Genomic DNA, 13,860 nt, shown 5'->3' on the forward strand with positions numbered 1-13,860 from the left:
CCACTATCGACACACAGTGACAGCAGTGTGCACCATCTACACGATGCACTTGCAGCAACTCACTAAGGCTCCTTTGACAGCACCTTCCAAACCTGTGACCTCTACCACCTAGAATGACAAGGGCAACAAATGAATGGGAATACCACTATCTGTGTGTTCTCCTCCAAGTCACATACCATCTTGACTTCGAATGGCAATATAGTTCCTTCACTGTCACTGGGTCAAAATCCTGGAACTCCCTAACAACACTGTGTGTGTTCCTACAACACATGGGTTGCAGTGGTACAAAAAAGCAGCTCACCACCACCTTCTCAAGGGCAATCAGGGATGGGCAATAAATGCTGGCCTAGCCAAAGATACCCACATCCCATGAATAATTTTAAAAAAGTCTAGTGTGGCTTGGTGTCATATTTTGTTTTATAATGTTTCTGTGAAGTACCTTAGGGTGTTTTATTATAATGTAGGTGCTATATAAAAAGTTGCTGTCATAGAATTGTATTTAGGCAGAATGCTAGTATATTTGTAAGTAAATTCACTTGATGTAGATTCACTCAAGTTGTAGAAAACTAATGTTTTATCTATTCTATTCTAATATAAATTATACAACTAGATAACCACAACTATGGAAATTACCTCTGTTCATTAACTGTATTGACATTGTAAACAAGAATATAAATAATATATTCTTGATTTCATTATTTCCCCAAGCTGTTTGCATAGTACTGATTAAGCAAGTGATTTCACTCAAGTACCTTCAAATACTCTGTGCAATATTATTTCTATTGATAGTGGAGGCAATGATGAAAACAAGGCTTACTCAGCTGGATTTCAGATCAGCAAGTCCAAGGTGGCTGAACAAAAGTATAACTTACAGAAATAACCATTCAAAAAAAAAATCAAAACTTGGAAAAAAAGATCAGTTCCATGCAAGGCAAGGATCAGAAAAAATTCCACTCTCCCTAAACCAAGTTCCCCAGCTATTGTAGGCAGTTAGTATGGAAGTCCACTGCAGTCTCAACGTTTGGCATGCATCACTAGAAGTCTTATTATGTTAGGTTAGGAGTAATCCACCAAATTCAAAAATCACATTTTATTATGCACTTTACAAATTCTGCTTGTGTCCTGCTCTGTAATAATGTGGAGGGATTTAGATTTACATCAACAAGTTATACAAAATGTCATCTCTCTTACACATAAAGATGCAAATTCACAATGACTGTACACTTCTAGAATTCCCCAAGCCCAAGAGTGTGCCACTGAAGCCAATCAGGTCAAATGTATTTGGATTGTTAAAATAGAGTAGCTGCTTCTGCAGTAAATGTCACGAAATGTCACAAAAACAAAAGATGACAATTTTATTTTTCTTTACAGGTTTTGGCTTTACTCTCATGTTGCTGGTTCTTGCTTTCAGTTGGCAGGTGTTCATTGTTCTGCCATTCACACCTCCTTGACCCACCTTTTGCTTATTTGTCCTGTTACCACTCTCTTTGGCCTTGAACCATCAAATCTTGTCGTTTAATCTCTTCTGTCTTCCATCCTATCACAGGCCTTTCCTTTGGTCCTTTTCCCCACTCTTTTCCACTTGCTTAAAATGTATTCCATTTCTTACTGTTTCCAGTTCTGATAAAAGGTCATTGTCATGAAACAAACTCTGATGCTCCCTGACCCGCTGGGTATTTCCAGCATTTTCTGTTTTTATTTCATTTTGTTGTTATTTTGCTTTTCAAAAGTAATTAGGGTAGTGCATCAACTGTAACCAAAATCCAGCAATAAATGATATAGTTCCAACTACCATACCAAACAGCTGTCATACCAACTTCAACAAAAGAAAAAGCAGGTAGGGGAGTTATGAGTGTGCAGGCTACCAGAATTGCATGAAAATAAACCCAACTGGCCAGCTGATTGAAGATAGTGTTCATGTCCTTCAATCCTTGTTTCCTGCTTGTTTCCTGAACAGCAAGGCTCTCAAGTTTTTATTTCATCCCCCTTCTCGAGTCTCCGTGCATCACAAACTACAAAGACAAGGCAAGCAGACAGGCCACCTGATTCCTAATTTGTATCAATGCCGCTTTGAAATTGTATACTACTGAGTTAGTCAACTGAGAAATTCTCACCGGAGGGAGAACTGATCAGTGTTGAAAGGTCTCTCTCAGAATAGCATTAGCAAACATGGCACAAGGTCACTTCCCTATGCTCTCAACCAAATTCAATTCTGTAACACACAGAGACAATTGAGTTTTGTTGTTTATTCTATGACTGAAATGTTCCAATGCTCAAAAGGAACAAAGTTTACAAAATTATGAATTATTCAGGAAAACCGTTTGCACCCATTCAATGATTTACATTGCTAGTAGAGCTGATTAGTGCTCCTGGTTCATGCATCCTTCAGTGTTCTTCTGAGGAAATAACCAGTAGCACTGGCAGCCCTAATACATTTTTTAAATTTAATCTTTCTGGTCACCACATGTATTTTCCCCCCCACACAATACATTGTGACACACTTTTCTTCAGGATCAAGCATAGGAAGACACTTCAATCACCTGGAATGGGAAGTAGTAAATGTAGATTCTTCATCTTCATCATATTTTTTCCTGGAAGATTTTGCAATAGTGGGTGTCTCTTGTTCTATAGTTTGCATATCTGATAATACAGAATGGGAAACTCCACTACAAGGAATAAAAGTGAGAAAAAGCAGAACATTATAAGATGGCACAACACAAAGCTCTATTTTATTGCATTTAGCACCTTACTGACCAGAACAGATAGGCAATTTCAAAATGTTAAGAAAAAATTAACACCTAGATTCAGGCATAAAACCTTTTGCAAACATAATTTAAATACATTGCAAAAAAAAACCTCTCCCCATCATCATGTTTAATTTAGAGTATAGGATTTGGCAAAATTGCAACACTACTCAATCGCCACATAGAAAGCCAAGAACAAAGGAAGTCTTCAGCCAATCTCAGACTCTTAACTCTTCCCTTCCCTCCCAGAACTGCGTTCCCCTTGTCCTCATTTTCACCTCACTAGCCTCCCCAAAGCCTCCTTCATTTCTGCCACCACCAAACACAACTTCCCCTCTCTTCCCCTGTCAGCATTCCAAAGGGACTGTTCCCTCCGTGACACCCCAGTCCATTCTATATCACCCCCAACATCTTCCCAAATAATCGTAGGCAGCATAACTTCTCTCTTCACTGCCCCAAGGCCCCAAACACTTCCAGGTGAAGCAGCAATTTACTTGTACTTTTTCCAATTTAATATACTGTATACACTGCTCACAATGCCGGTTTCCTCTACATTGGAGACACCGAAGGCAGACTGGGTGACCGAAGGCAGACTGGAAACACCTCCACTCAGTCCCCAATCATGACCCTGAGCTTCCGGATTGCTTGCCATTTTAATTCACCACCTTGCTCTCACGCTCACATTTCTGTGCTCAGCCTGCTACACAGTTCCAGTGAAGCTCAACACAAGTTTGAGGAACAGCTTCTTAACTTCCACTTAGGCTTCTGGACTCAACACTGATTTCAGCAACTTCAGACCATGAACTCTGTCCTTAATTTTGATTCTCTCTCACTAAATGCCAGTTTGCGTCTTGTTTTCATGTTTTTGCTTTCAGACAGAGCTGTTCATTATTCTGCCATTAACACTCACTATGGACCAATGTTTTGTTTCTTTACTACATCCATTACCACTCCCTTTGCCTTTGTTCAATGACATCTTTATTTAATCTCTCCCACCTCTAACCATCCCAGGTAACCTATCCCCGACTTTGCCTTTTGCCCCCTCCCTCTCAACAGCCTAAAACCCATCATATTTCTACCTCCCTTCAACTTCAAAGAAGTCATATTCGGCTCAAAACGTTAACTCGGTTTCTCTCTGCACAGATGCTGCCAGGACTGCTGAGATGTTCCAGTCCTCGGTTTTAATCTTGAATGAGGAGCCGGGGCAACTGGAGCAGAACGGCCAGATGTAATTTAGTTCTTCCTTAAAAGTCGTATGTTCTGCCTTTGTTATTTCATATTTGATACTTACAGTTAAATATCAAAACTGATGGTACATTCGAGAAACAGAGAAATAAAGTTGGTTCGAGAATAGGATTTTCCCAGCACTGCAGGCCGAGGAACTGAGAGGAACAAAAGTGAGGTGCCACAAATCTCCAATAGCTGGAGAGTGTAATTACAGCATGACACATTTACATTGGCAGCTTCCACTTTTTTTAAAAAATACTCTTTCATGGGCGTGGGCGTTGCTGGCAAGGCCAGCATTTGTTGCCCATCCTGAATTGTCCTTGAACTGAGTGGCATGCTAGGCCATTTCAGAAGACAGTTAAAGAGTCAACCACATTGTTGTGGGTCTGGGGTCACATGGAGGTCAGGCCAAGTAAGGATGGCAGATTTCCTTTCCTAAAGGGCATTAGTGCTTCAGAGGTCCAAGTAACAAAACAATTTTATATTTAGTTTAAACTAATGTAATTATTAATATGCTATTAACCCAGTATGCCTTAGTGAAATTGAGTGCAATGAAAAAAGACATTTGAACTATATTACTAGAACTACCTGAAAAAATGAATTGTTAATTTGGAGCACCGCTGGGTAAAATAAAGCAACAATGCTGCTTTGTAAATAGACCAAATATTTCACAGGTTAGGCCTTCCATCATGTCTGAAGAAAAATACCACACAAGTGTTTCATGTCAGTTAAAAAGAATACAAGAACATAAGAAATAGAAGGAGTAGGCCATATGGCCCCTTGAGCCTGCTCTGCCATTCAGTAAGGTCATGGCCAATTGTTGTTTTAAATCAAAACATGGCAGTGGCTCGCTTTATTTGAAATCAAATAGAAGGCATCGACTGAAGCTTAGATTTTAATAGAAACTCTGACCACAGTTTTCTTCTTTATAATTGTTATTGTGGGTATAAAGATGATTATGTGCAAGGCCAAACAAACACTGTTTGGAAGCAAGGCAATAATTAGTTATTCTTATTTACAATTTCTCATTGCTCCCCATTTTGTTCTTGCCCATCTCAAGCACCATTCCTACTGGCTAGGGGTAGACAAGTGATGCCATTAGGTATCTAATGCTCTTGGATCTCACACTGCAAGATACATGCAAGTAACCCATTGTGGTGCACCTTTCAATTTCTCTTGCACTATGACTGTCCGTCCCCATGAGAAAAGCTCTTCTCTTAGCTGAATAGCAGAAGTTCTGGGTTTTCCATGCAAGTCCACATTTTATTGTTCAGTAAATCGGTTCAAAATTACTATGCCATCTAATTTAAATGTTCTTTCCACTTTGCTACCCTTTACCTCCCTCCTTCCCAATAAGCAATGTTGTAATATAAGTTGCTTACGCTCTGCTGCTGAAGCCCATGCCCAGTCGCTCTGCTTGCTCCTTCTTTTTGCCTTCCATTTTTCTCAATTTCTCATCTTCCTTTTTTCTTTGTATTTCCAGGTCTTGGTATGCAAGCCGAAGAGATGAAACTCTGTAATAGAAAATTTGCTTACGTTTTCTACTTTGAAAACATGTTGAACCAGCTCAACACTTGAGAATCAATTTCAATACAACAAAGAAAATCCACAAAATTCTAGAATGAGAAAATGAACACAATTAATTATACAATATATGTAAGCTAGTTAGCTTAGAAAAACTATGCAATATTCAAAATTATAATTGAATAAGAGATGGCCTTGTTATCTCACTTCTTCAAAACAATTAACAAAATTGTCTTAGGCAGTCTCAGTCAGACACAACCTCTGATATAACAAAATACTGTTTTTGATTGTGGATTTGCATTCCTGTTGTTCTGTGCAAAGTTCAATGTAGGGTTGCTTGATCAGAATGGCACCATTTTGGAGTGGCTTCTTTCGCTCCCCAACTCTCCTGCTCACTCTTGGCCCTTCCACTACTGGCCCATCTGTTTACCGTTTCTCCAGCTTGCAAGTTACCACCGTGACCTTGCATTTCAAAGCTGCTGTCACTCTGTGGGTTTCTTCCTGTCTCTTACTACTCATCTGCCGAGTCCTCGCTCACAGTGAGGGTTCGGGAGAGAGAAGCGACAAGTGGGAGGGTTGGTGGCCTGCAAGAGCAGGAGAGGTGACGGCAAGCCTCTCTCCTAAATAGAAAGAGTGAGAATAATTTTTATATTTTAAAATTTATTTAAAGTTATTTCGTTTACAAATATAGTAATTTAGCAATGCACAGTATTTAAACTTACAGGGTTTTAATGTTTTAATGGCCCAAACCTTCCAAACAGCGACAATGATAAGAAGATTGCTGCTGAGCTCTTAAATTCCCCCAACTTGAAGCAGTTGTGCATTTCTTCTGGGGTCTTCCTATCCTAGCTGTCAAAGAATTGGGCAGCGCAGTGATCCTTGGGGAACTCAGTCGGATTATGGTAGAATCGGGGGAAGTCAGCACATGCCCTCTTTTTATGGCACTACCTGCCATATGGCAAGTTTGAAGGTCTAGTCTTTGAGTACTGAATGGGCGAGTGGGTGGGTAAGTGTGTGAATGGGTAGCTGGCTGAGGTGCAGTGGATAAGTGAGTAAGTAAAATGGGTATTCGGGTCAGGAGGAAGTAGTCAGGTTGCGTCGTCACCATAATTTTATTACATCAATTAATATACACCTCAATTAATTATCCCTCAGCCTCCTTAGATGCAAAGAAAACCACCACAGCCTATCCAATCTCTCCTCATAGCTAAAATTCTCCATTCATGGCAACATCCATTGTCAATCTCCTTTCTATCCTCTCTAATATGATCACACAGACTTTGGTACCCCGTGGTAACACTACAGAACCATAGAAAAGTTACAGCACAGGAAGAGGCCATTCGGCCCATCTTGTCCATGCCAGCCCGAGGACACCCAGGTGCCCTTTCTAATCCCACTATCCTGCACACGGCCCATAGCCCTGCAGCTTACAGCACTTAAGGTGCAGATCCAGGTACTTTTTAAAAGAGTTTAAAGTTTCTGCCTCTACCACCAACTTGGGCAGCAAATTCCAGACACCTACTACCCTCTGCGTAAAAAAGTTCTTCCTCATGTCGCCCCACACCTTCTGCCACTTATCTTGAATCTATGTCCCCTGGTTCTAGAATTCTTCATCAAGAGAAACAATTTTATCCTGTCCACTCTATCTATTCCCCTCATAATTTTGTACACTTCAATAAAGTCACCTCTCAGCCTTCCTTGTTCTAAGGAAAATAACCCCAACCTATCCAATCTCTCCTCGTAGCTACGCTTTTCTAACCCTGGCAACATTCTTATAAACCTCCTCTGCACTCTCTCCAGAGCTATTACGTCCTTCCTGTAATGTTGTGACCAGAACTGCACATAATGAGTTGTGGCTTCATCAGTGTTTTATACAATTCCAACATTATGTCCTTACTTTTATATTCTATATCTCTGCCATATGCCTTCTTTACCATCTTGTCTACTTGAACTGCTGCCCTCAGGGACCTGTGTACTTGCACGCCAAGATCTTTCACTTCATCTGCCCCTCTTTGTATATTCTCATTTATTTTGTAATCCCTGTAACTGTTTGACCTCCCTAAGTGTATGACCTCTCACTTCTCTATGTTAATATCCATCTGCCACTTTACCGCCCACTCCACCAACCCATCTACATCATTTTGGAGATTATGGCTATCCTCTACACTATCCACCACTCGGCCAATCTTTGTGTCATGTGCAAATTTCCCAATCGTGCCTCCCATGTTCATGTCCAAATCGTTAACATATAACACAAACAGTAAGGGTCCCAACACCGAGCCCTGTGGAACACCACTTAAGACAACTTTCCATTTGCAAAGGCACCAATCGACCATTACCCTTTGTTTCCTGTTACAAAGCCAACCTTTTATCCAGTTTGCCACATTATCCTGAATCCCATGGGCTTTTACTTTCCTGACCAATCTCTCATGTGGGACCTTGTCAAACGCTTTGCTAAAATCTACGTACACAACATCCACTGCACTACCTTCATCAACCCTTGTCACTTCCTCAAAGAATTCAATCAAATTTGTGAGGTGAGACCTTCCTTTAACAAATCCATGCTGACCATCCCTGACTAGTTCATGCCTTTCCACATGACAGTTAATCCTATCTCTCAGGATTGATTCTACTAATTTGCTCACCACTGATGTAAGACTAACTGGCCTATAATTGTTTGGCATTTCCTTTGATCCCTTTTTAAACAATGGAACTAAGTTTGCATTTCTCCAGTCCTCTCCCCTGTATCTTGTGAAGACTGGAAAAATCATCCTCAGAGCATCTGCTATCTCTTCCCTGACTTCCTTCAGTGGCCTTGGAAACAATCCATCTGGCCCTGGTGACTTATCAACTTTCAAGGATTTCAACCCTTCGAGTACTTCCTCTTTCTTTATGACTATCCTGTCCAATATCTCGCAGTGTTCCTCCTGGACTACTATATCTACATCCTCCCTATCCTTAGTAAACATGGAGACAAAATATTCATTCAAAACCCTTCCCACAGCCTCTGCATCTACACACAAGTTTCCATCTTCATCTCTGATGAGTCCCATTTTTTCCTTAACTAACCTTTCAGCATTAATGTATTGGTAAAACATCTTTGGGTTATCTTTAACTTTACTTGCTAATCTTTTTTCATGCCCTCTCTTTGATTTCCTTATTTCCTTTTTTATTTCGTCCCTGCACTTCCTATATTCGTCTAGGCTATCTGCAGTGCTTAGTTCTGTGTGTCTATCGTACACTTTCTTTTTCTGTTTGAACTTCCCCTGCATTCCTCTAGACCAGGGGGGTCTAGATTTGGCAGTACCACTCTTATTTTTGTCAGGGACATGTCTACTTTGTATAATTAGGATCTCGCTTTTTAGTGCTTCCCACTGGTTTTCCATTGTTTTATACTCCAGTAGTGCTGTCTAGTCCATCTCAACCAAGTCCCTTCTCATTTCTGCAAAATTTGTCTTCCCTTAGTTCAAGGCTTTTACTCCTGCCTTATCTCTGTCTTTTTCCACGGTAATGCTAAATCTAACTGAATTGTGATCACTGTCCCCGATATGGTCGCCAACTGTCACTTCACCCACTTGCCCTTCTTCGTTCCCCAAGACTAGGTCTAGAATTGCATCTCCTCTCGTTGGGTTTGTTACTAATTGGTTGAAAAAATTTTCTTGGACACACTGCATGAATTTTTCTCCCTCAGTGCCCCTTGTATTGTTTGAATCCCAGTTGATATTAGGATAGTTGAAGTCTCCTATTATTGTCCTCTTGTTCTAATAAGCAGAAATTCGCCTGCATTTTTGATCTTCTATCTCCCTTTCACTATTTGGGGGTCTGTAGAATACTACCAGTTGATGGACCTGGATTTCACAGATGACATCACCTTGCTGAAAATCATGTGTACTCCAATAGAGGACCATTAGTCTTGAGAGTAGCAGTGCCAAGGTTGGTCTGTCAGCTGTCAGAAGACCAAGACAATGATGACTGACCGGCAATAAAGCCCCCATATCACCATCGGGCAACAGAACATCAAGAACATTGACCACTTTCCCTATCTAGGAAGCAATATCTCCAGGGAGGATGATGCAGAGATCGATGTCCACACAAGAATCAGCAAAGCAGCATTGGTCTTCCAACGTCTCCAGTGGTCTGAGCAGCCAACACCATCAACATCAGTATCCAACCATTTATTGTGCATTCCCTTGCCTTGTTTCCCCTCCCAAAATGCATTGCCTCACACTTCTCTAGATTGAAGTCCATTTGCCACTTTTCTGCCCGCCTGACCAGTCCACTACTCGCTTCCTCCAATCCACAGCTTTCTTCCTCTCAACCATGTAACCCGCTTACTGTAATTTTACTTATTATAAAGCGTTTCAACATGGGGGATAAAGAAGGGCATAACCTGTGATTGCAGTGTTAGCATAAGGGACTACTGAATGAAAATGTTTAGATAATAGCGAGGATTGAGTTCCGGGAAATTTCTTAAAGAGTGGAAAGAGCATGGAATCTTTTGCTACATATTTTAAGGAAAAATAAATAAATCTTTGATGCTAAAAGTAGTTACAGAGCTCCAGGGAAATAAGTCAGTGGGATTAATTTTCAGCTGCTAAAAGCCACTTCCACAGGATTCCCTTTTCTTATGATGGCTCAAATGCCACTATACACAAGAAATACCAAACTGATAAAAGCAGTGTGAAACACCACACTGCTCTGACATAAAACATACTAGAGTGAAAGAATATTTCTTTGGAAAACTATCAGCAAATTACATTAGGACCCCTGAGTCATGTCCCCATTTCAAAAACGTCTGACTAGACTACTTCAGTTTGCTGCCTTTACTGTCCTGTCACACCATTCTTTCACCTATAATACAATGCAATACTGCTGCTTTTGTAAAATAGACCTTCAGTTATTTAAGAATGTAAATACAAATAAAATAGGACTTTTTTCAGCAATTGGATATCTAAACAAGTTGTAGCATAAAGGAGTAAGATATCGACAAGAATTCTGTAATTGAATTGAGAATTCAGAATGTGAACAATGACAAGTTCACAGACTCGAATGCTTTTTTAAATTAAAGGACTTAAATTTCCATTTAGACCTATTCACTTATTGTAAGTTCAGCCTGTTTTAAGTATATTTTACTCCATTATCAATTTTGATCATGGCCCATCTCTAACTCTTCCCTGTCCTTCCTCAACTTCTGTGTCTCCATTTGTATTCATTATAGGCTCACCATCTCCCACAGCTACCTTGACTACATTCTATTACACCCTGTGCCCCGGAAGCATTCCACTCTATTCTCCCAGTTTCTCTGTCTCTGCGCATTTGTTCAACCTTTCATACCAGCACCTCTGATATTTCTTCCTTTTCCCTCAACCAAGGATACCAATACCCACCCACCCGACCCCCGTGGCTGACAGGGTCCTCGGCCTTGTCTGGTCTATTTCCTGCACTTCTCTCACCCCCTGCTCCTCCCATGTTCTTCTTGTTCTCACCTTCCATCCCACCAACCTCTGTATTCAATGGATCATTCTCTGTAATTCCCACCAGGTCCAGAGTGATCTTCCCTTCCCTTCACCTTTAAGATTCATGCTTCAGAATCGCTGGTTCTATGTTGAACTAGGTGGGAAGTGCAGCAGGTGGCGTATTCAGAAGAATAATCTTCCTTAGGGACCGCTGCTGTACAACATCTACACATAGACTGTATCACACGCTGTTTTATATATGCTGACAACTTATGTGTCACTGCCCAAAGCACCGATTTTAACACAGTGGAGAAAACGCTTTCTGAGGCCTTGGAGGGATTAACATCCTACTATGAAGAAAACCACCTTCGTGCAAACCTATCAAAGACGCAAGTTTGTGCATTCCACCTCAGAAATCGTGAAGCCAAACGCCAGCTTAAAGTAACCTGGTGTGGAACAACACTGACGCATTGCGAGCACCCTATCTACTTAGGAGTCACCCTTGACAGATGCCTCACCTTCAAGAACCACATCGAAAAGACAAAGGCAAAAGTGAGTGCATGAAACAACGTCCTGAATAAGCTCACTAACACAAAATGGGGAGCAAGCTCGAAAACATTGCGAACCAGTGCACTCGCTCTTTGCTATTCCACTGCCGAATACGCCTGCCCTGCATGGGAAAGATCTACTCATGCTAAGAAGATGGATGCCGTTCTGAATGCAAGCTGCGGACTTATCACAGGTTGCTTAAAACCAACAAACAGCAACAGCCTATAAATCCTGGCAGGTATCGCTCCCCCTGATATAAGAAGAACGGTAGCCAGCAAGAAAGAGCGACTCCGTCAAACATCAGATGAGAGGCACCCTCTACATGGTCATACACCTACACCCAGCCACCTAAAGTCAAGGAAGAACTTCATGAACAGTGTTGTTCCATTACAATCAACCTCATCTGAAGCCCACATCACCTTGTGGAAAGACCGGCTCGCCAGTCTCGAACAACCCCCAGCAATGGAAATTCTACCGGATGTAAGCCTTCCCCCAGGAGCTAATTGCAACTGGGCAACTTGGAAGTGCCTTAACAGACTTAGGACTGGTGTAGGTCATTCAAAGGTGTCACTAAGCAAATGGGGATATACAACCAGCCCGACAAGTTATGAATGTGGAACTGAACCATAGACTATGCAACATCTCCTGCAAAATGTCTATCGCTAGAGGAACCCTGCACTGTTGCAGATCTTGCTGAATTCAACAAGGCACAAAAATGTGTCCAGTTCTAGCTGGGCCAAGTATAGCCTGTCCGTGGACACAATAAGACGACCTTTAAGTATTCCAAAGGGACCATTCACTCTGCACCTTAGTCTATTTCTTTATCACCCCCAACAGCTTGTCCCCTTCCCAAGGCAACTTTCCATGTAAGCGCAGGAGATGTAGCACCTAATCCGTTACCTCCTCTCTCCTCACCATTCAACGTCAAACCTTCCAGGTGATCTACATATACCTCTTTTAATTCAGTCTACTGTATTTATTGCTCACAATGTCTCTACATTGGGGAGACCAACATAGATTGGGTGACCGCTTTGTGGAACGCTGTTCAGTCACATGACCCTGTGCTTCCGGTCGTTTGTCGGTTTAATTCTCCACCTCGCTCTCATACTGACATCTCTGTCCTTGGCTTACTGCACTGTTCCAATGAAGCTCAATGCAAGCTCAAGGAACAGCAGCTCATCTTTCGATTAGGCACTTTACAGCCTTCTAGAATCAAAGAGTTCAATAATATTAGATCACAATCTCTGCCTGTGCCAACCGCCCCTCCCCCCACTAATTTTCTCCCCTTTTCTTTGCATGTATCTGTATTAACCTTGATTTTCTCATATTAGTTTTGGTAGCTATTCATTATTTTACCATTTACACCTACTCTGGGCCTACCTTTTGTTTCTTTACTTCTTAAGATCATTTGAAATAGGAGTAGGTCATTCAGCTCTCAAGTCTGCTCTGCCATTTAATAAGATCATGGCTAATTGGATTGTGGCCTTAACTCCACTTTCCTGCCAGCACCCATAATCCTTTACTCCCTTGTAGATCAAAAATCTGTCCAATTTAGCCTTGAATATATTCATTGATCCAGCATTCACTGTTCTCTGGGGAAGAGAATTCCAAAGATTAGCAGCCCTCAAAAGGTGAAATTCCTCCTGATTTCAGTCATAGAAGGGAGACCCTTATTTTTAAGCTGTTCTAGATTCTCCCACAAGGGGAAACATTTACCCTGTCAAGCCCCCCTCAGAATCTTATATGTTTTAATAATGTCACCTTTCATTCTTCTAAACTCCAATGAGTATAGAATCAACCTGCTCAACCTTTCCTGATAAGACAACCCTTCATCCCAGGAACCATGAACCTTCTCAGCACGGCTTCCAATGCTAGTATATCCCTCCTTCAATAAGGAGACCAAAACTGTACACAATACTGCAGATATGGTCTCACCAATGCCCTGTACAGTTGTAGCAAAACTTCGCCACTTCCCCCTTTCAATAAAAGGCAACGTCCCATTTACCTTCCTAATTACTTGTATTGCCTACATGCTAACTTTTTGTGATTCGTGCACAAGGACACCTAGGTCCCTCCGTGCCACAGCATTCTACAGTCTCTCCCTATTTAAATAATATTCCGTTTTTCTATGCTTCCCACCAAAGTGGACAACCTCATTTTCCCACATTATATACCACCTAAACCTTTGCCCACTCATTTAACCTATCTCTATCCTTTCACAGAATCTGTGTGTCCTCCTCACAACTTGCTTTCATGCCTATCTTTAAAAGCAAATTTGGCTACAATACATTTGGTCCCTTCACCCAAGTCATTAATATAGATTGTAAATAGCTGAGACCGCACCACTGATCCCCGCAGTA

At 41.3% G+C, this 13,860-nt stretch overlaps 1 protein-coding gene across 2 annotated transcripts in view; it reads right to left on the bottom strand.

Annotated features, from left to right (window-relative positions):
• LOC121293113 (ADP-ribosylation factor GTPase-activating protein 3-like) overlaps positions 1-13,860 on the bottom strand; it is a 93,040-nt gene that overhangs the window by 20,259 nt on the left and 58,921 nt on the right. For both annotated transcript variants that reach the window (XM_041215783.1, XM_041215782.1), the window contains 2 exons: positions 5,354-5,485; positions 2,541-2,666 (listed from right to left, as the gene is read on the bottom strand). In XM_041215783.1, coding sequence (XP_041071717.1) covers positions 2,541-2,666; positions 5,354-5,485 — 258 coding nt within the window. The remainder of the gene's footprint in view (positions 1-2,540; positions 2,667-5,353; positions 5,486-13,860) is intronic.

Source organism: Carcharodon carcharias, chromosome 21 (assembly GCF_017639515.1).
Source record: "Carcharodon carcharias isolate sCarCar2 chromosome 21, sCarCar2.pri, whole genome shotgun sequence".
Lineage (NCBI taxonomy): Eukaryota > Metazoa > Chordata > Chondrichthyes > Lamniformes > Lamnidae > Carcharodon > Carcharodon carcharias.